The sequence below is a fragment of the Silene latifolia genome, chromosome 11 (genome assembly GCF_048544455.1).
Source record: "Silene latifolia isolate original U9 population chromosome 11, ASM4854445v1, whole genome shotgun sequence".
Classification (NCBI taxonomy): Eukaryota; Viridiplantae; Streptophyta; class Magnoliopsida; order Caryophyllales; family Caryophyllaceae; genus Silene; species Silene latifolia.
The window spans coordinates 159,948,380-159,970,645 of NC_133536.1; the positions used below are offsets into that span (position 1 = coordinate 159,948,380).

Sequence of the window (22,266 nt, forward strand, 5' to 3'; positions counted from 1 at the left end):
AAAAAAAAAATGATTCGAAAATAAAAGAAAGGAAAAAAGAGTTCTGTACTGTTCAAATCGGTCGATCGACTGCCATTTCTAGTCGATCGACTAGGTCCGAAAAGAAATCAATTCGCATAGTTCGAAATCCTTATCATATGGCGATTTTTGCTCCCATGTTGCATTTATATCTTATGGGGAGTTGGTTGATTACTTTTATATTGGAGATTGTGAGTTTTGTGCTTGCTATAGCACCGTATCGATTGAATTTTGAGCAAGAAGAAGGATGTTGTCACGTGGTTCCGTTTTGGTACTAGCTTGATCACCTGTACCTCCACATTTCCATAAATGTTTTGCCTCTTCTTACCCATACCTCGCGTATCCATATATACCTCGGCATGTGTCATGGTCTTTTGTTGGTTGGAATGCATATGTACGGTCATAGAAATTACTTTCATATTACATTGCAGGCATGTTCTCATAGGTCGCAGTTAGATGTTAGGTGAGAGTCTCTACAAAATGAATTCTTTCTATCCTCTCATATATTCACCCGTGCTTATGAGTGATTCGAGCGACCCGTGAGAGTCCGATTTGATAAGTCTCTATAGTTGACGATTCAGCAGTTCTTAACGACTTTATAACTCGTTTGCATGATTCGCATTGCTAATTGATTGTTAGTTATTGCATTAAAATGGTTTAGGCTGTACATGTTGTAATTCGCTCTGAGATTGAACTCGTTCCATTAGGTCATTTGATCGAGTCTAGTTCTTGCTTGGGGACAAGCAAGGGTTTGGTTTGGGGAAGTTTGATGCGTGTCTTTTATATGATGTTTTACATCCTATTTTTCACGCATTTCAGAGCTCATTTGTGTAGTTTAAGCTACCATTTCCCCTATTTCCGTCTACTTTCGTGTTTTTGTACTTTATTGCAGAAATGTGAAGAATTCAGCGGAAATTGAGCTAAATCCGTCCCCGAGTACCTTGCATTGCATTTGACGTGAAGTATTCACTTAAGGAACGAGCTTGGTGCTCTTTTCAAGGCCTAAAAGACAAATACACGAGAAATTGGAAGTCAAGTGTCAGCTACTTCAGTCGATCGACCACTGCCTTCAGTAGATCGACCAACCCTCGAGCTCCAGAAGCTACTGTACACTGCATCTCAGTCGATCGACCGCCAAGCTCAGTCGATCGACCAAGCCGCTACTTCAGACGTGAATAAGAAGATCGAGGAAAAGTAAGCCCATTGTGTTTTAGGTTTTGATAATAAGTGTTACGTGAGTTTGCTATATAACGTAACCTAGTTTGCAGATACAATCATCCAGTTACATTAAGTTTTACATACAGTTAATTAGAAAATAATTTGGGTTCGGAGATTACTTTCGGTATTAAATACAATTCGCTTTGTCATTCGGCTTTGTTCTTTTCCTTCGCAATTCACACGGTACTCTCCTGTTTTGTTCAGTTATTTTGCTTCCTTTCATAGTTATAGAATTGCTAGATCAGTTTCCCAAGCCGAATTGCTATCTTATGTTAATTGCTTATCTTACCGTATTAATCATGAATTCAGTAGATTTAATCGTCAATCTTATTCTTGTTATCATTCCCAGTATGAGTAGCTAATTTATTCGTGCTAGGATGTAGGGGAACTGTAGGATTAGGCGGCGTAGAATAATTTGGACTGAAATCGCGTGTCAGTCGATCGACCGCCATACCTGGTCGATCGACTAACCACGTGAGGTTTTACCTTCGTTTTAATTGTTTTAATTCTTTATTCGACGAATCGAGTGCACACGACTAGTTGGATGTTTAGGATATGACTGACCCATTAGATCGAGAGATAGGGACAGTTGATTGACCACCAATTAAAATGACTAAACTATGCTGAGATCGAAAGATAGGTAAAGTTTACATTATTAGTCACTTTTCAGGACGAGAGTCAGTATTAGTGATATTAGGGACTTATAGCGAGATCGAAAGATGCTATCTATTAAGAGTGGACCGAGAGGACCTCTTGTTTCTCGCCTCATGTGTTTGATTTAGACCGACTTAGTTTGCAGCCGCGGAAACTATAGTGAACCGACCATCCTAGTACCCTTCTTTATATTTGTTTTAATATATTTCTTTAGTTTATTGTCTTTTATTGTTATCAGCTATAGACCAAATCAAATCAACCCCCACACTTGTTACCTTAGACTAAATTTAGACAACTTTTAATTACATTCGCCTCCTTGTGGTTCGACCCTATTACCACTAGCCTAGGTTAGTTTTAATAGGAATTATAAATTTATTTTTGGTACTCACAATTACGGGTATCACCCGCTATGGTTGAGGATGTCGCTGAAAAAGATGAGGCGGAACCGAGTCAAAAGAAAGCTGGAACAAACAGTGGCAAGAAGAAGGCGTCTACCAGGTATATCAGTCGATCGACTGATATACCCAATCCATCGACCAGTCCGCGAGAAACAGTAGCTTCTGGTCCTGTAGAGGTTAATCGATTGACTGACATACATGGTCGATCGACTGACAACGCTTTTGATGGTGAACCTTTTCGTCCTCCAATGCATAATAACTTGAGGGATCACTTGTTTCGGGGTACGACTGCCCCGAAAATATTGAAGCAAGACCCAAATGCTGATGGGTCAGTTCCGGTTCCGAAGTACGACCCTATGTCGATTAATGGTTCATTTTTGAGACGGTTCTGAAGAGGGGTCAAGCTACAACAAGGAGAAGGTAGTGGATTTTAAGCCTAAGTCCACCGATGCCGGCATGAGAGATTTAGAGGAGAGGGCTAAGTTACTTCTTACAGCCCCTTATCCAGAGAGATTGGTGCCGACGAAGGAACATGTATCATTTAATAAGTTTGAGAATGTTATTCGTAGCTTAAATGTACAAGTTCCTTTTCTTGAGTTAGTTAATCAAGTGCCTGCTTACATGAAATTTATGAAGCAACTTTTATCTAAGAAGAAGTCACTTGAAACTGTGCACACTGTCGCACTAACTGAGGAGTCATGCTCTTATTTGACCCATACTACACCCCATAAGCTAGAAGACCCAGGTAGCTTTTCAGTTCCTTGTAGTATTGGCACCTTTACTATTGAGAAGGCCTTATGTGACCTAGGAGCCAGTATTAGTGTAATGCCCTTGAGTCTTGCTAGGAAGTTAAAATTGACTAGGTTTGCAGTTACCAACATGACAGTACAGATGGCTGACCGATCTGCGGTCTAGTCTATAGGAGTCTTAGAGGACATTCCTGTGCAAATAGGAAAGTTCTTTTTCCCTATTGACTTCGTTGTACTAGATATGCCCGAGGATGCCCACATTCCTATTATATTGGGTAGACCATTTTTGCACACTGCTGGTGCAGTTACAGATGTTGGTTCAGGGACTTTGACCTTCAAAGTAGGGAAACACTCCATTGTCTTTGCCCAGACAGCTAAGAAGAAAGACCCCATGTGGCCAATAACTTGTAATACGGTTTCTGAAAAGAAATCCTATTTTGTGCTTCCTGATATGCCTTTCTCTATGCCTGTTCTTGTTATAACACCTCCGCCCCAGATTGGGAGCTAATTGGAGGACGATTCTTCTATCTTGGATGTTGCAGGAGCTGGTTTGGAGAAGGAAGAGCTGCATGTTGCTCCAGCTGTGAGGGAGCCAGTCATTTCAAGAGGCGGCTTAGGATGTCCTAGCTATGGCACTGATGAGAAGCTTGAAGATGAGCTAGTCAAAGTGAGGGAGTCCGACTTGGACTTTGATGAGCCAGAAGAGGTCATCGATTGGGGAGATGCTGAAGCCGTCGATCCGTTGAGTTCCGCGGATGTTGGAGTTGAGAAGACTGCAGCTGAGGAGATGGGCACTGTAGAGGCTACTTCTTGTAGCCAGAAGCCGACCAAGTGGGCCATTCCGTGGCCATTCTTGATCAACTATTATTTTATTAAGGCTTTCTCAAAAACTTTTATTTATTGCTTTCGTTAAACTCTTTTTATTGCTTTTGTGTGCGCGAGGCTTCGCATTTTATTTCGTTTGCTTAGGATTTCATATACTTTAGACAGTTACCTTGGGTTTGGCGCAATTTTGGGCGCGTTATTGTGTGTAATTGCAGGTTTATAGACCTTGATAGCTCAATTTATTGAGCTAATTCGAAGAATTCAGAACTTACAAGAGTATTGCGGTCGATCGATCGCCGCATGGTCGATCGATCGAGCCGCAATCTCTCCGTGAGCTTCGTTCTGTTCACCCTGGTCGATCGACTGGGTGATGTGGTCGATCGACCACCCCGTGCTGCTGTACCTGTTTTTGATCATTCCCCTGCTGTGTTTGGTCGATTTTGCGGAATTGAGGGAGTCTTTTCTCCACTTTATTCTCCGCTTACTTTCTGTTTTCTTCCATTTTCTCATTTTCGCACATAATTTTACCGTCCCAATTATCGTTTTCTCGGTTTTACGCGTGGTATTGTTTGTCTTTTCAGGTACTTATTGGTAGCATTGCTGGCTACTGAAACCTCCTAGCTCACGCTGGTTTGGGGAGGTTTCCTTTTGCTGCGCTTAAAGTCTTGTGAGTTTCCGAGTTCTTACTTCATGCCTTATGTAGTTAATTTACGCAAATTCCCGTTTCTCTTTTATTTCATTATATGATTTTGCACAATGGGGACATTGTGCGATTTGGTTTGGGGAAGGATTTTGCGTTGCATTTCATTTGCTTGCATTCACGTTTACATTTCTGTCTTGCATTGTTGTTTATTTTCCCTTATATATACAGAAAATCTCAAAAAAAAATTTGAAAAATTTCAAAAAAATTGCACGTTTATTTTAGCATTTAGGTCGAGTCGGAACGATGGTATTTCAATGATGACATTGCATTTGCATCTGTTTTAGCTTGAGCCTTGCTAATTGACATGTTATTAGTAGAATCGTATATGCATAATCTATGAGTTTTCGTTAAATTTCTTGCTGAACCTGAGACTTTACTTAGATTTTTGGCGAGCTACATCATTTTCTGAGTTTTAGAGCCTATAACTGGTGACATGTATGACCAGTTTAATTAGGAATGTGAGTAGTTACTCCTTATGAGACATGTTACATCAATATGCATAAATATGAACTTGATCAGCTTAATACCTATATGCATTCGGTTTGTGGTTTGTTGACACATGTGGAAGAGGTTTCCTTTATTCATTTTGCCCATAAGCTCCACACTGCCAAAAATAGCCTTTTTGTCCCGTTAACTATATCCTACTTTTAGCCTACCTTTGTCAAGCTAGTAGTTTATGTTCTTGGGATTGTTACTACGTTTTTGGTGGAATTTGCTCATTTTGAGATGATGATCGGGAAGATGAAAAAGGAATGAAAAATAAAGAAAAGAAAAGAAGAAAAAAAACGAACGCATGTTGTACTGTAGAGGCGGTCGATCGACTGGCCTAATTGGTCGATCGACTGATGCCCGAGAAGGAAAGAAGGAAATCAATTCGCATGATTTAAAGTCCTTATTTTATGGCGATTTTTGCTCCCATGTTGCATTTATATCTTATGGGGAGTTGATTGATTAATTATTATGGAGATTGCGAGATTTGTGCTTCTAATTAGCACCGGGTTTTATTGTTAATTTTGAGCAAGAAGTCGGATGTTGTCATATGGTTTTGTTGGGTACTAGCTTGATCACCTGTACCTCCACACTCCCATAATTATCTTTGCCTCTTCTTACCCATACCTCACATATCCATATTTACCTCGGCATGTGTCATGGTCATTTGATTGATTGGAATGCATATGTACGGTTGTAGAGATTATTTTCATTTTAGATTGCAGGCATGTTCTTATAGGTCGTAGTTAGGTGAGTGTCACTACAAAATGAATTCTTTCTATCTTTACATTATTCACCTGTGCTTATTTGAGTGATTTGAGCGACCCATGAGAGTCCAATTTGATAAGTCTCTATAGTTGACGGTTCAGCAGTTTTTGACGGCTCCATAACTCGTTTGCATGTGCATGATTCACATTACTAATTGATTGTTAGTTAATGTATTAAATTGGTTTAGGCTATACGGTTTGCATTTCGCTCTGAGATTGAACTCGTTCCATTAGGTTTTAGGATCGAGTCTAGTTCTTGCTTGGGGACAAGCAAGGGTTTGGTTTGGGGAAGTTTGATGCGTGCCTTTTATATGATATTTTACACCTCATTTTACACGCATTTCAGAGCTCAATTGTGTAGTTTTATGCCACTATTTGCCCCATTTCGTCTACTTTCGTATTTTTATGTAATATTGCAGATTTATGCGGAAATGAATGGAAATCAAGCTAAATCCCTCCCCGAGTACCTTGCATTGCATTTGACGTGAAGTATTTTCTCAAGGAACGAGCTTGGTGCGCATTTCGAGGCCCGAAAGACAAATCCACGAGAATTTAGAAGCGGACTATCAGCTACTTCAGTCGATCGAACGCTGCTCCAGTAGCTCATATTCATTGCAATTCATTCGATCGACCGGTCATAGTGGTCGATCGACCAAGCCGCTACTCTGACGCAAACAAAAAGATCGAGAATAAGGAAGCCCAATGTGTATTAGGTTTTGCGAATAATGTTACGTTATATTTCTATATAACGTAACCTGACATTAAGCTTTAGGCATTCAATTTTCATTCAGTTTTCATTGACCTTTCATCCAGTTTTACATAGTTTTTATCAGTTTAATAAAGTTCTCAAAATACGATACAATAGTCATTAGTTTTAGATTGCTCTTTCTTCAATATAATTCCTTTCGCATTCGGTTCTGGATCTTTCGCTACGATCCCTTTTCGGTATTCTTCTGTTCAGTTTCGTTGTTTATTTCATTCGTAGTATAGGAATTGCTAGAATAGTCTCCCGAAAGCCAATTTATCGTTTTATGTTAATTGTTTATTTCGTCGTTTTAATCATGAATTCTTCTGCTTTATTAGTCAATTTTATTGTTGTTCTTATCGTAGACATGAGTAGATAAATACCTTGTGCTAGGATGTAGGGAATCTGTAGAATTAGGCGGCAGTAGAATGATACGACCTGAATCGCGCCATGGTCGATCGACCGCACACCCTGGTCGATCGACTGGCCACACTGAGATTGTCTTCATTTTAATTTATTTAAATTCTATATTTGACGAATCGTGTGCACGCGACTAGTTGAATACTTAGTAAATGACTGACCCATTAGATCGAAAGATAGGGAAGGTTGTTAGACTACCAATTAAAATGACTAAACTATGCTAAGATCGAAAGATAGGTGAAGTTTAGGCTTTTAGTCACTTTTCAGGACGAGACTCAGTACTAGTGATATTAGGGACCTGTAGCGAGATCGAAAGATGCTACTTGTTAAGACTGGACCGAGAGGACTTCTAATTTTCCCGTCTCACGTGTTTATTTTAGACCTACCTAGTATACTGCCGCCGAAACTATAGTGAACCGACCATCTTAGCACCCCTTTAATTCTTGTTTTTATCTGTTTATTTAGCTTATTGTCTTTTATTGCCTGTAGCTATAGACCAAAACAAATCAAAAGCCCCACATACTGTTACCCTTGGACTTAAATAGAACAACTAATAATTATATCTGCCTCTTTGTGGTTCGACCCTGCTACCGCTATCTATAGTTGTAGTTAGGAATTATAAATATTATTTTTGGTGCACACAACGACGGGCATCAGGAAGGAAGGTGTTTCCCAAATTATGGGGGAGAAATCCAAGACTAGTGAGGCTACATGGAGTGACAGCCCATTGCAAATTTAGGAACCCGCTGTTGAGGTACAGTTGGCATCCCCTGAGAAGGTTGTGGATGAGGCTGGTGGGGCTGAAAAAGAGGAAAAGGGTAGATGAATCTTCAGGTGGGGTTAATGAGGTTAGAGGGGTTAGAGCTCGGCTGGATGAGGTTCAGTTTACTAAGGAACAAATCCAGGCTCAATCTTTTATGGTTGATGATCCTAATTAAAAGTATTAGGCAGAGGATTCTTCTGCTCGTGCTTTGGTTGCCATGTACCGTACCAGGGATTATGCTGCCAATCTGATCACTATGCTGCAGAAGGTAATTTCTTTTTGTTTGATTTTGTATTGGTTATTATTTTTTGCTTTGTGTGGCCTGAATTGGGATATTTTTGGTAGAATGTAAATGATATGTTGAGGGGTGCCTGTCAGCTGGATTCTATAACCAACCTCAAAGATACCTTGGATTGGGAGGTGCAGATTCTGAAGAAAGAGGTTGTGAAGTTCAAAGCTGAATTGGAAACGACAAAAGTTGAGAATCACTCTTTGAAAGAGGACAATGAGGAAGGGAAGGCTCGGTTGGTGGAGGAGTCGTCCAAGCCGAGTTCTGCTCAAGATGCCCTGAAAGCTCTCCAAGCTAAATTTGACATTGTCCAGGAAGAATTAAAGGCTGAGAAGCAGGCTATACAGGAGCAACTAAAGGTAAATGAGGAATTGGCTGTTGAGAGGGATTTGGTGCAGGGCAGGTATAAGGATGCTGCTCTTTACTTATTTGGTAAGGGTCATGTAGATGCTATGAAGGAGCCTGCTGAAGTCGGGCCTTTCTGTGATCCTGACCAGGAATTAGCCAATCTTAATGCTAATTACCCTGAGCTTTCCAAGCTGCATGCTGATGAGGAGGTGAATTCTCCTCCGTCCAAGGAGAAGAGTGGTGATGCTGAGGAAGGAGGGGATGATGAGGATGAGGAGGATGAGGAGCCTGAGGCAGGCTAGTTTGTTTTTGGTTTATTTTTGAAGTAGTAGTTTGTTTTGTTTTGGCCCATCCAGGGGGGATGTTCCCTGGACAAACAATGTTTTAGTTTTTGATGATTTGTTGCCTTACCCAGGAGGGGTGTTCCCTGGGCAGCTACATTGCCTTGGTATAATTTGAATCTTCTTTTCTTTGAATGACTTGATTTGTACCTGTGAATAATGCATTTTGAAGCGTTATGTTAGAATGATGTCTGTCAGGAGGGCTTATGGCCCTCATTCCACATTTAGGAGATGATGGCTTTGTTGCCTCTCAGGAGGGCTTTTTAGTAAAAACCCGGGGGTGCTAGTCAGGAGGGCTTATGGCCCTCAGCCTGTCAGGAGGGCTTATTTTGACAAGTGGTCTAGTCTATTCCACCATCGTACTTGTCTTTTATCTTTTGTACTGAGCTCAATTTACTTTTTGAGTCAGGCAGGCAGGTGCCAAGTTATTGTAGAGCATTTCTGGGATGCTATTCAGGTTGGGTGGAGTGGCCCTCAATACTGAACATTTGTTTAAGCCTATATGTAGTATATAACTAATGGAAAGAAAGCGTAAAACTAGTTTTCAGGATTCGATATAGTAAAATTTAAATAGATAGGCATGATAGAGTTTGCATAAAAGATAATAGGCACATATTCAGGTAAGACAGCAGGTAGCAGGAAGACATAATTTGTAGAGGGTTTGCTATATAAAACTTAGTCAGGCATATAAAGAGTTAATGGTTTTACCTGGTTTTGGTTTTACCTGGTTTTAGTTTCGTCATGAAATAACTTTAGGTGAGAAATGTTCCAACATCTGGGGATCATTTCTCCATCCAAAGTTTGCACGCTGTAAGCTCCCTGTCCTACTATTGAATCAATCAGGAATGCCCCTTCCCATGTGAGGGCTAGCTTGCATGCATTTTTGTCCTTGGTGTTAGGGAAGACTTTTCTTAGGACCAGGTCTCCTTCCCTGAACACCCTGATGTTAACATTCTTATTGTAACTTCTGGCTACTGTTTGCTGGTAGGAGGCTATTTTGATCTTGGCTGCATCTCTCAGTTCTTCATTCAGGATCAGGCTGTCTTGTAATAATGGCCTGTTTTCCTCTATGGTATTCCGGCTACTTCTCGTGGTTGGTACGTGGATTTCTGCTGGGATTACTGCTTCACAGCCATAGACCAGGGAGTAGGGAGTTTAGCCTGTGGCTGTTTTAGGTGTAGTTCTGTCGGCCCAAAGGACTAAGGGGAGTTCTTCAGCTATCTGCCTTTTCTTCTTTTTAGCTTTTTCTTCAGGCAACTGATTACTACTTTGTTACTGGATTCCGCCTGTCCATTGGCTTTTGGGTAGCTTGGTGTGGATGTTACCAGGTTGATATTTCATTGTGCATATGAAGTTGGTGTTCTCTTTCCCACAAACTGTGTACCATTGTCACAGACTATTTCTGAAGGTATCCCATATCTACATATGATATTGCGTTTGATGAATGATATGACATCCTTCTCTTTGATTTGCCTGTATGAATCTGCTTCTATCCACTTGGAAAAGTAGTCAGTCATTGCTAGCATGAAGACTTTCTGTCCAGGTGCTTGAGGTAATTTGCCTACTATGTCCATGCCCCATTTCATAAATAGACAGGGAACTGAGATGGAGTGTAGTAGCTCTGATGGTTAGTGGATGTAAGGGGAGTGGATTTGACAGGCTTCACACTTGGAGTTATAGGATATGCAGTTAGCTCTGAGGGTTGGCCAAAAGTAGCCTGTTCTTAGACTTTTGCTAGCCAGGCTTCTGCCACCTTTGTGATTTCTAAGTATCCATCGTGTATATCCTCTATGACTTGTTTAGCTTCATGAGGTTCCAGGCAACGTAGGTAAGGTCCAGCCTGTGACTTTTTGAACAACATGTTATTAATAATGGTATAGGTAGAGGCTTTTATCTTTAGGGTCCTTGCTTCGTTCTTATCATTAGGAAGTATCTCCTGTAAGAACCAATCATAGTATGGTTTGTACCAAGAAGTTGTGTCCTCATGGATAGGACAAGTTTGGTCAGGTTTGTCAATGGTTGGTTCTAACAAGTGGACAATGGGTATTTTATCAAACACAACAGGGCTGAAATTTGATCCCAGGCTGGCCAGAGCATCAGCCTGGGTGTTCAGGTCTCTTGGTATTTGATCAATGTCAAATGAAAAAAAAAGATTTGCAAAGGTTTTTGACGTAGTCTAAATAGAGAATCATTTTTGAATCCTTTTTTTTTTGGGAAAATGTAAGCTTCCATTAGATAGAATGGTACCCTGTTACAACAATTTCAAGGATTAGTCACCATGACCATCCTGCCATTACATATCTCATCTAGCCATAGCTGTGTGTTCCTATGCCTACTGCTAATACGACATTGACCAACTCTTACAATCACCTCATTACAAATCATACTCACGACCATCTCTAGCCTCATCATCAGACCATCTACTCTACTTCTGTTCCTGCACCACCAGATCAAAGCCATGAAGTTTGCTAGGATCATTGCCACCACCTTCTTCTTACAAGTAGACAGTGTTCTCCAATGCAACCACCACGCAATACAATGCTGACTAGGCAACTCCACCTTGCACCACTGTGATAATTTAGACCTGCAAAGCTCACTGTACTGACACTTAAAGAAGATATGCTCATGATCTTCTTCCTCAACACCACACGAATAGCACACATTGGACTGCATCATTCCAAACCTCTGTAATCAATCCTGAGTTAGCAGTTTCTGCTGGGCAACAAGCCATACCAGAAAAGCATGTCTTGGAAGCATCCACTTAATATTCACCCAAGGAACCCAGGGAAGCACTATTCCACGAGGATTGAGCCACTCATACCCTTGTTTTGCAGTGTACTCATGTCCCCTCTGACTATGGAAAATTAAAGGTTTCAAAATCTCTTTAACCTGGCAGAATTTGCGCCAAGTCCAGCTACTGTTAAGAGTAGGTGCATAATTTTCCCATAGGCTGCTCTTTATATAAACTGAGTGTACCCATTTTACCCATAGGTGGTCAGCTTTGCTTTCAATCCACCATACATACTTTCCTATAGCTGCAACATTCCAGTCATACAACTTCCTAATCCCAAGACCACCCTGTTGCTTAGGTGTGCATATTTGATCCCATGCAACCAAGGCTGGCCCATCCCTCTGTTCAGCTCCATGCCATAGAAAGCCTCTACATACTGCCTCAATTTGTTTTAACACTGTTTTAGGCAAGATGAATATCATTGCCCAATATGAATGAAGAGTGCTAAGAACAGCCTTTATGAGCACGAGCCTACCAGCATAAGATAACTTCCTGTTCCCAATACTCCTTATTCGAGCAACAATTTTCTCCACTAAACAGTTGCAGTCCATCACAGACAACCTTTTAGAAGAGACATTTATGCCAAGATACCTAAAAGGGACATCCCCCTTCTTCATCTCTATAACTGTCTCCACCTCCTTAATCAGATTAGCCTCCATCCCATTACAATAGAAGCTTGACTTTTCCCTGTTAAGATTCAGTCCTGATGCCTTAGAAAAATAAGCAAAAGCGTTAATCATAAGCTCAATGCTCTTCCTATTTCCCTTGCAGAACATACTGAGATCGTCTGCAAAGCACAAATGAGATAACCCAATGCTTTTACATAGAGGATGAAACCTGAACTTATCATGTTGTTGAACAACCATCAATATCCTGCTAAGATACTCAATGCAAAGAGTAAAAAGGAGAGGAGACAGTGGGTCTCCTTGCCTCAAACCTCTTCTTCCAGGGAAAAACCCAAACACCTCACCATTCATAGCAAGAGAATAAGATGGTGTGGAAACACAATGCATAATTAAAGCAATGGACTGTGCTGGGAAGCCAAGAGCATCTAACATTTCATGTACAAATACCCACTCCACTGAGTCATAGGCCTTCTGCAGATCCAGTTTCATAAGCATTCTAGGTGAGCATGCTTTTCTTTTATACAGTCTGATCAAATCTTGGCAAATAAGAATGTTCCCTACTATATCCCCTCCTTTTGTAAATGCACTCTGTGTAGGATTGATGATATCAGGTAGAATGTCCCTAAGCCTATTACACACCACCTTAGCAAGGCACTTATAGATGGTGTTGCAGTAGGCAATAGGACGAAATTATTGCACAATGTCAGGGATAGCAACCTTAGGAATTAGAGTAAGGATGGTATTGTTGCATTGCTTCAGCATCCTCCCTTTGGTATAGACATCCCTAACAGCCCTACATACATCAGTCCTAACAATGTGCCATGTATCTTTAAAGAACTGGCTACTGTACCCGTCAGGTCCAGGTGCCTTGTTCCAAGAAATATCAAACATAGCATCCTTTATCTCATTATCAGAAAGAGGTGCTAACAATATCTCCATGTGGTCCACAGTTAAGCACTTCCCTTTTCTGACAATCACCTTATTCACAGGGCACACCCCCTTTGAGTCACCAAGCAAAGACTTATAGAACTCCTCAAAAGCAGCTTGAATTGCAACATTAGAATTACACACATTATGATGCATATCCTTTATCTGGTAAACCCTATTCTGACTTCTTCTCTTCCTGATACTAGAGTGAAAAAACGCAGTATTCTCATCTCCATTAGCCACCCATGCCTCTTTAGCTTTCTGTCTCAAGTACATATTCCTAGCTTTCTGGAGCTCCTCAAACTCAGTAGCACAGAGTCTTTCAGCCTGACACATCTCTTCATTAAGAGGGTCCATAATCAGCTTGGTCTGAGCCTCCTTCAGAGCCAATTCAGCAACATTAGTTAAATTCTCAATGTCACTAAATTGCTCTTTATTCAACTTTTTAAGCTCACCCTTAAGTTTCTTCAGTCTAGTCACCACACGAAACATAGGGGTACCATTCACTTCTTTACTCCAAACTGTTCTAACTACCTCCTCAAAATTCTTGGCCAACGCCCACATATTAAAATACTTAAAAGCAGCAGTCCTCCTAACCATTTGCACCTCAAAATTAATCAAGCAAGGGCAATGATCAAACATTCCCTCTGGGAGGAAATTAGCAACACTTTCAGGATACATATTGATTCAATCATCATTAATCAGCACACGATCAATTCTGCTATAAATTTTACCACCATGCTCATGCTTGTTATTCCAAGTGTAAAATGACCCATTCCCTTTGAGGTCATCTAAATTACACTCATGAATAACCTTAGCCATGGGAAAAATCTCAGCTCTGGTAACTTCAGCTCCTCCTATTCTTTCATTAGCAGCCAGTACATTATTGAAGTCACCACAGGTAAGCCAAGGCCCTGTAACATACCTATGGTACTTCCTAAGACTATTCCATAAACCAGTTCTTTCTTGGGCTTTATTAAACCTATAAACCAAAGTAATCCAAAAACTCCTACTCCTAAGTTTATCCTGGACCTCAGCATGTATAGTTTGATCAGTAACATCCTTCACATCCACAATAAACATAGTAGGATCCCATAGTAACCATATTCTACCTCCTCTATGCATACTAGAGTTGGTACAAATAGCCCAATTATCACATAAGCTAGTCTTAACTTTATTCCATCTACTACTTTTTATTTTAGTTTCAATCAACCCAAACAGTCCTACTTTATTATGATGCAGAAATCTTTTTATTTCATACTGATTATTAGGACTATTCAAACCACGCACATTCCAAAAACCACAGCTACCCATTATCACCAACAAGCTTACTGCACTCCCCTTTTTCAACAATTCTAAGCCTTGTCTTTTGAATGGACTGAGTCAAAGCTTCCATAATAGACAACCCTCCTGGAGTAAAAGTTCTCCTCTCACCAGAATCCTGCATCATCAACCTAGTAAGAATCCTTCTAGGCATGGATTGGTCCACAGTAGGTATCTTAGACACAATCACTGGTGTGACCAACCCATTCACAGGACTTGGTTGTTTCTGAGCAGGTTGCTGAACTGGTTTATGAACAGGTTTCTGAACAGGCTTCTGAAAACCCTTAGTCTGTGGTTGCCCTTTTCCCACCACAGGAACCTGCGCCTGTTGCTGCACAATAACCTTAGGTTTCCAGACTTTCTTTACCATAGGCCTGGCATCCCCCTTCCTGCATTTCTCAGTAGCATGCCCAATCCCCTTGCACGAAGCACAAGAAATTGGGAGCCAATCATAGACCACTTTGATAGTATGAACCTTATCATTCTCATCTGTAAACACCAACTTAGATGGGAAGACCTGACCCACATTAACCTCAACCATGGTTCTAGCATAACCCAGAAAATTCCTATGCTTAGTAGCATCATCACTCTTAACATAATTTCCCACCAGATTGCTAATCTTCTTTAAACAGTCCTCCCCCCAAAACTTAATATCCAAACCAAACATCTTAATCCAAATAGGAACACACTGAACGTCATGCTTAATCAATTCCATGTCAGGTGTCCATTCTTTGACTATGACAGGTTTGTTATCAAAAGTTAGGTGACCATTATTCAGAACCGATTGACGTTGTTCCATTGTTTTAAATCGCACAATGAAAAGTTCATTCGGCATAAAAGCAATCTTATCAACTCCATAACCTTGCCAAACACGTTTAATAAAACCAGACAAAACAGAGCTAGGAGGGTTAGCACCTAGTATATAGCATATGACAGAGGTAGACCAGTAACCAATCTCACCCGCAACATCCTCTTTAGTAAGACGAAGCATGGGTTGAGTTGCAGCTGGCTCCTCCACCACGTTCAAGTTCTCCTCCACCACCTATTTTTGAATCCTTTGCAGCATATATTCCTTTGACTTGATTAGAAATTAAAAGGGAGTCAGTTTTTACGTTGACATTTGTCACACCAAGTTCTATACATACCCTGAGTCCAGCTATTAGGGCTTCATATTCAGCTTCATTGTTTGTTGCTTTGAACTCACAACTAATAGCCTGAGCAATTAGGTCTCCCTGTGGTGATTTCAATACTAGTCCTAGGCCAATTCCTCTCATGTTTGTTGCTCCATCTACGTGTAAGGTCCATTCCTGGCCTGATTTGCGAGTGTCTAGATGGCTGTCCTAGGTTCAAAGGTTATGTCATAAGTGCTTAGTTGCACTGACCATTTTGCCATTCTGCCTGAAAGCTCAGGTTTTCTCAGGACAAATTTGATAGGCAGGTTAGTGCTGACAATTATTGGGTGACTTTCAAAGTAAGGTCTAAGTTTGGTGCAAGATTTAATTAAAGCAAGTACATATTTTTCAAGTAAACCATACCTTGTTTCTGCATCCAGGAGACTTTTACTTACATAGTAGACAAGGTGCTGTTGGCCCTCAATTTCTTTAGTTAGAACTCTACTCACTGCTGTGTCAGTGACAGATAGGTAATCCGTCAGGGGTTCTCCTTTGTTTGGTTTAGCCAATAGTGGAGGGGTCGTCAGGTATGCTTTTAAGTCCTGAAAGGCTGCTTCGTGTTCAGGCAACCATTTGAATTACTTGTTCTTCGTGAGGAGGTCATAGAAGGATCTACATCATTCTGATGATCTGGAGATGAATCTGTTCAGGGCTGCAACTCTTCCTGTTAACTTTTGGATGTCTTAGATTGATTTGGGAGATTCTAGTTCCAGGATGGCTTTTATCTGTTCTGGGCTGGCTTCTATTCCTCTTTTGGTTACCATGTGATACCTGTCGAAGTGAGTACCAAAAATAATATTTATAAATTCCGAACTACAACTAGCAAGCGGTAGTAAGGGTCGATTCGCAGGGAGGTAGGGAGATAATAGTTGCTATATATTTCAGTCTGTCGGGTAACAGTTGTGGGGGTTTTGATGTGAATAAATTCTAAAACTAATAACATAAATTAAATAAATAAATAAAAGTTGCAAAAGATGTAAACTATGATAAAATAAATGCTAAGACGGTCGGTTCACTATAGCTGTGATGGCACATAATCCTAGGTAACTTCGAAATACGGTCGCGAAGGATGGGGAAAACAAGTCCTCTCGGTCCATGTTAAATAGTAGCTACCTCTCGGCCTATGCTACTATTCCCTAAGTCTCATTAATACTAACTCTAGTTCTTGATTAATGATTCCTAATGCAAACTAAATCACGTTATCCCTCGATCTTAGCAATTTAGTCGTTTTAGTTCGTTAATTATTGTTCATTCCTATCTCTCGATCTATGGGATGGTCAAGTTTAAGCATCTATCAAGTCTCCTTTCGGTCTCATTGAAAGATAAAGCACATAACGAAACAAACAAAGTAAAGCCAGACGCGTAACCAGTCGATCGACCATACCGTAAATCGAAATCGCCTATAATTTATGCCATCTACGCTATAGCTCCCCTACATCCTAGCAATGGTGATTTAGCTACTCATATTCATGCAAATAACAACAATGAAATTGGTAATTAAAACAATAAATGAAAGCATAATTGAACTAATTAAATTGATAAAGCACATAAAACTATACTACGGTTCAAGGGATCTAAACTAGCAATTTCTAAACTAATAAAATAGTAAGAACAAACTGAAATAAAGGAACAAGGATTACCGAAATTGGAACAAGCGAAGAATAGATCCGAAAGCAATGAGAACTTTATTGATAAATTGAATGTGAATGAATATCTAATGTAAAGTAATCTAAAAACTAGATGCCTGATACAGGAGAGTTGTGTTACGTTATATAGAAGAAGTAACGTAACCTAATTTCCTAAACTTAAGTACAATGGGCTTCTTGTCTTTTAATTCACGCATCAGCTCGTGGGGTGGTCGATCGATCACTTGTACCAGTCGATCGACCAAGAGTGCTGTAAAGAATTGCATTCTGACGATTCCTGCAGCGCGCACCGATTTTAAAACAGCTGCCATTTCTTTGTTACTTGGTTAAATCATGCCTTCTATGCGGCGTTGGAAAGCTAAGAGGATAAGCTTCCACCTCCAATTGGAATCACTCAATTATCAGGTTTATAACTCGAGATATTGCCATCTGAAGCAGGCAGCAAAATCGTGAAGTGCTTCTTTGCTTGTTAAACTCGTACGCACCAACGCTTTTGCTATCTTTAAGCCTTGAAACGCGCACCAAGCTCATTCCCCGAGTCAATACTTCATGTCAAATCCTATGCTAAACACTCCGGGGCAGATTTGGTCCATTTTCCGCCATATTCTTCACATTCGTACAAAATCACACGAAAAGGAAGAAATACACGAAACAAGGGAAATAGTAGCATAAACTACTTAATTGAGCTCTGAAATGCGTGTGAAATGAGGTGCAAAACATCATATATTAGACACGCATCAAACTTCCCCAAACCAAACCCTTGCTTGTCCCCAAGCAAGAACTAGACTCGATCTTAGAACCTAATGGAACGAGTTCAATCGCAGAGCGAAATGCAACAAGTAAAGCCTAAACCAATTTAATGCACAACTAACAATCAATTAGCATTGTGAATCATGCAAACGAGTTATGGACTCGTTAAAAACTGCTAAACCGTCAACTATAGAGACTTATCAAATTGGACTCTCACGGGTCGCTCAAATCACTCAAATAAGCACAGGTGAATATATGTAAAGATAGAAAGAAGTAATTTTGTAATGACACTCACCTAACTACGACCTATAAGAACATGCCTGCAATCTAATATGAAAATAATCTCTACAACCGTACATATGCATTCCAACCAAACCAGTGACCATGACACATGCCGAGGTAAATATGGATATGTGAGGTAATGGGTAAGAAGAGGCAAAAATGAATGTGGATAAGAGGAGTTAAAGCCAAGCTAGTAACTACATGTCCAAATTATAACAACATCCAACTTCTTGCTCCAGATAAATCAATACAAAACGGTGCTAATGAGTAGCACTAATCTCACAATCTCCACAAAAAGTCAACTCCCCAAATGATAATAATAAAGCATGGGAGCAAAAATCGCCATTTGATAAAGACTTTGAATTATGCGATTTTGATTTTGTTCTTTTCTTTTCTTCCTTCTTTTCATTTTTTACTTTTTTCTTTTCATTTCAATTCTATTTTCTCTTCCTTTCTTTCCTCCTTTCAACATTCCACCAACCTTCTCATACAGAGCAATATAACCAAGATGCAATAAACACATTCCCACAACTACCAATACTAGCTCGGATAGGGTAGGCTAAATAATGGTATGTAGCTTATGGGACAAAAAGGCAAATTTGGCTATGTGAGGCTTATGGGTAAAATGAGAAAAGGGGACCTCTACCACATGTGTCAACAAACCACAAACCGAATGCATACGGGTATTAAGCAGATTAAGTTCATATTTATGCATATTGATGTAACATGTCTTATAAGGAGTAACTACTCATATCCTAAATAAACTGGTCATAAATGTCATCAGTTATAAGCTCTAAACCTCAAAAAATGATGTAGCTTTCCAAAATTTAAGTCAAGTTTCAAGTTCAGCAAGATATTAACGAAAACTCGTAGACTATGCATATATGATTCTACTAATAACGTGTCAATTAGCAAGGCTTAGGCATAAACAGCTGCAAATGCAATGTCATCATTGAAATACTACCGTTCCGACTCGACCTATATGCTAAAATAAACGTGAATTTATTTGAAATTTTTGAAATTTTTTTAATCAATTTTGTTTTTTGAATTTTTGTGAATATATAAGAGAAATGAAAAAACAAATGCAAACTGAAGTGCAATAAACGTGAAACAGAAATGCAATAAAATATGTGAATGCAATGAAAAACCCTTCCCCAAACCAAATCACACAATGTCCCCATTGTGCAAAATCATATAAGAAAATAAGCAAAGGAAATGGGAGTTGCGGAATTATAACTAAAATTAACATAGAAGAAGGACTCGGAAACTCACAAGACTTTAAGCGCAGAAGGAAACCTCCCCAAACCAGCGTGAGCTAGGAGGTTTCAGTAGCCAGCAGTGCTACCATAAGTACCTGAAAAGACAAAGAAAAGTACCGCGCATAATTTCCGAGAAAGCAATTTATGAAACGCAAAATTATGTGCACAATAAGGAAATGGAAGAAAACAGAAATAAATCGGAGAATAAAGTGGAGAAAAGACTCCCTCAACTCCGCAAATCGACCAAACGCAGCAGGGGAATGATCGAAAACAAGTACAACAGCGGACAGCGGTCGATCGACCACCTTACCCAGTCGATCGACTGAAATAGCTGCTGTAACTTCCTGATTTCTTTGAATTAGCTCAATAAATTGAGCTAACAAGGTCTATAAACCTGCAAATACACATAATAATGCGCCCAAAATTGCGCAAAACCCAAAGTAACAGTCTAAAGTTTATAAAAATCCTAAGCAAACCAAACTAAGCGAAGTTTCGCGCACACGAAAAACGATAAATAGTCTAAAAGCAATAAATTGTCTTAAAAAAGGTCTAAGAAACAAATCAACGGAAACTGAGGAAAATCTCCGACCAAGGCTTTTGTCTACATGAAGTAGCTTCCGCAGTGCTCATCTCAGAAGCTGGACTCCACTCTACTCCGCCTGGAATACTTAACGGATCATCTCTAGCATCTTCCCAAGCATGGCCATCATCTTCTAGGTCCTCACACTCAAGATCCGACTCCGAAATTTTGACTGGCTCCTTCTTCTTGGGCTCCTCATCTGGCTCCTCGTTAGTTGCATAGCTCAGACATCCCAAACCGCCTCTCTGAACAATGGGCTCCTTCACAGCTGGAGCGATCAGTGGTTCTTTCTTCCCCAAACCGGTTCCTGCAACAGCCAAAACAGAAGAATCTTCCTCCAATTTGCTCCCAATCTGGGGCGGAGGTGTCATAACAGGAATAGGCACAGGTAATGACGAAGGAGTGTCAGTAATTACAACATAAGACTTACGAGTTGAAATCGCATTACAAGTCACAGGACACATAGCATCTTTCTTCCTATAAGTCTGGGCAAAACTAATGGACTGCTTCCCCACCTTAAAGGTCAGTGTCCCTGAGCCAACATCAATAACTGCACCAGCAGTGTGCAGAAAGGGTCTACCCAAAATGATAGGGATATGGGCATCCTCGGGTATGTCTAACACAATAAAGTCAACTGGGAAGAAGAAGTTTCCTATTTGTACAGGAATATCCTCTAGGACTCCTACGGGCTGGACCGCAGAACGATCAGCCATTTGCACTGTCATATTAATGACCGCAAACCTAGTCAATCCTAATCTCCTAGCATGACTCAAAGGCATGACACTAATACTAGCCTCTAAATCATATAATGCCTTCTCAATTGAGAAGGTACCAATATTACAAGGGACTGAAAAGCTACCCGGGTCAGCTAACTTGTGTGGAGTAGTGTGAGTCAAATAAGAGCTAGATTCTTCAGTTAAATTAACAGACTCGACCCTATCAAGTTTCCGCTTCTTATTTAAAAGCTGCTTCATGAATTTCATATAAGCGGGAACTTGATTATCCAACTCAAGAAAAGGTACTTGCACATTGAGACTATGAATGACATTTTTAAATTTTTCAAAGTATACCTCATCCTTCGTTGGTACCAGCCTCTCTGGATATGGGGCTGTCAGAAGTAGCTCAGCCCTCTCCTCTAGGTCTCTCATACCGGCATCTGTGGACTTAGGCTGAAAATCCACTACTTTATCCTTGTTATAGCTCGAACCTTCTTCAGTCTGTCTCAGGAATGAACCATTGACCGTCGTAGGGTCATACTTTGGAATCGGAACGGACCCATCAATATTTGGATCTTGCCTCGATAGTTTCGGAGCCGTCGTACCCCGAAACAAGAAGTCCCTCAAGTTGTCTGGCATTAGAGGATGGAATGTTTCGTCATCAGCTGCTTCCTCAGTCGATCGACCATGGTGGTCAGTCGATCGACCATGTTGGTCAGTCGATCGACTGGTTTCAACAGTACCAGAAGCTATGTCATTTCGCGGACTGGTCGATCGACTGGGTGATGTGGTCGATCGACCGTGATTACTGCTGATCGTTTTTTTCTCGCCCTTCTTCTTCTTCCCTTTTTCAGCAGCTTTCTCGGGTCCATCGAGAGCAGACCCGCTCCTCAGCGTCATTGCATGTACGATCTCAATACGCTGATTCAGAGAGTGAAATTGACTCGGTATCTCAGCTGCATTCTTGTCTAATGTAGTAATTTGAGATTTCAGCTTCATGATTGAGACCTCATTTGCCGCATTACTTTTCTGTACCTCTACCATAAGCAGCTGCACTAGACTTATCAACTCTGCAACTTCATTATTTGACTCTTGCTGTGACGGAGTGGATGGTGGTGGGGCTTCATAAAGAGGCATATATGGGTTATGCAGTGAAGTAGGATCGTAATTATACGAATTGTCGAGCTGAAGTTGATGAAAAGCAAACATCTTCTCCTTAGGGTTCCTGCATGCCTCAGATATGTGTCCCGCTCCGCCGCACCTCCCACAAAACTCCACCTGCTGCCCCTGAGAATGGAACATGGGTGGACCCTTCTGAAGCACTATAGATAGGACCTGTAGGACCTAACAAAACAACACTAGAAGAGATGGTAAGAACTGCCTCAAGGTACTCAGTCTTCCCTTGAGGCGAAACACAGACTAAAATAAAAACAACTAAAACTAAAACTAGCCTCCCGAACAACGCGC

The 22,266-nt window shown here is 40.5% G+C and overlaps 1 protein-coding gene across 1 annotated transcript; it reads right to left on the reverse strand.

Moving 5' to 3' along the window:
* Nucleotides 1-12,834: 12,834 nt before the first annotated feature.
* Nucleotides 12,835-13,752, reverse strand: LOC141614238 (uncharacterized). The gene has a single exon (XM_074432997.1). The coding sequence runs from the start codon at nucleotides 13,750-13,752 to the stop codon at nucleotides 12,835-12,837; it is 918 nt and encodes a 305-aa protein (XP_074289098.1).
* Between the last annotated feature and the right edge of the window lie 8,514 nt (nucleotides 13,753-22,266).

Excerpts from the sequence above, each read along its gene's own strand:
- LOC141614238 (XM_074432997.1), bottom strand. The coding sequence starts at position 13,752 with ATGTATCCTGAAAGTGTTGCTAATTTCCTCCCAGAGGGAATGTTTGAT.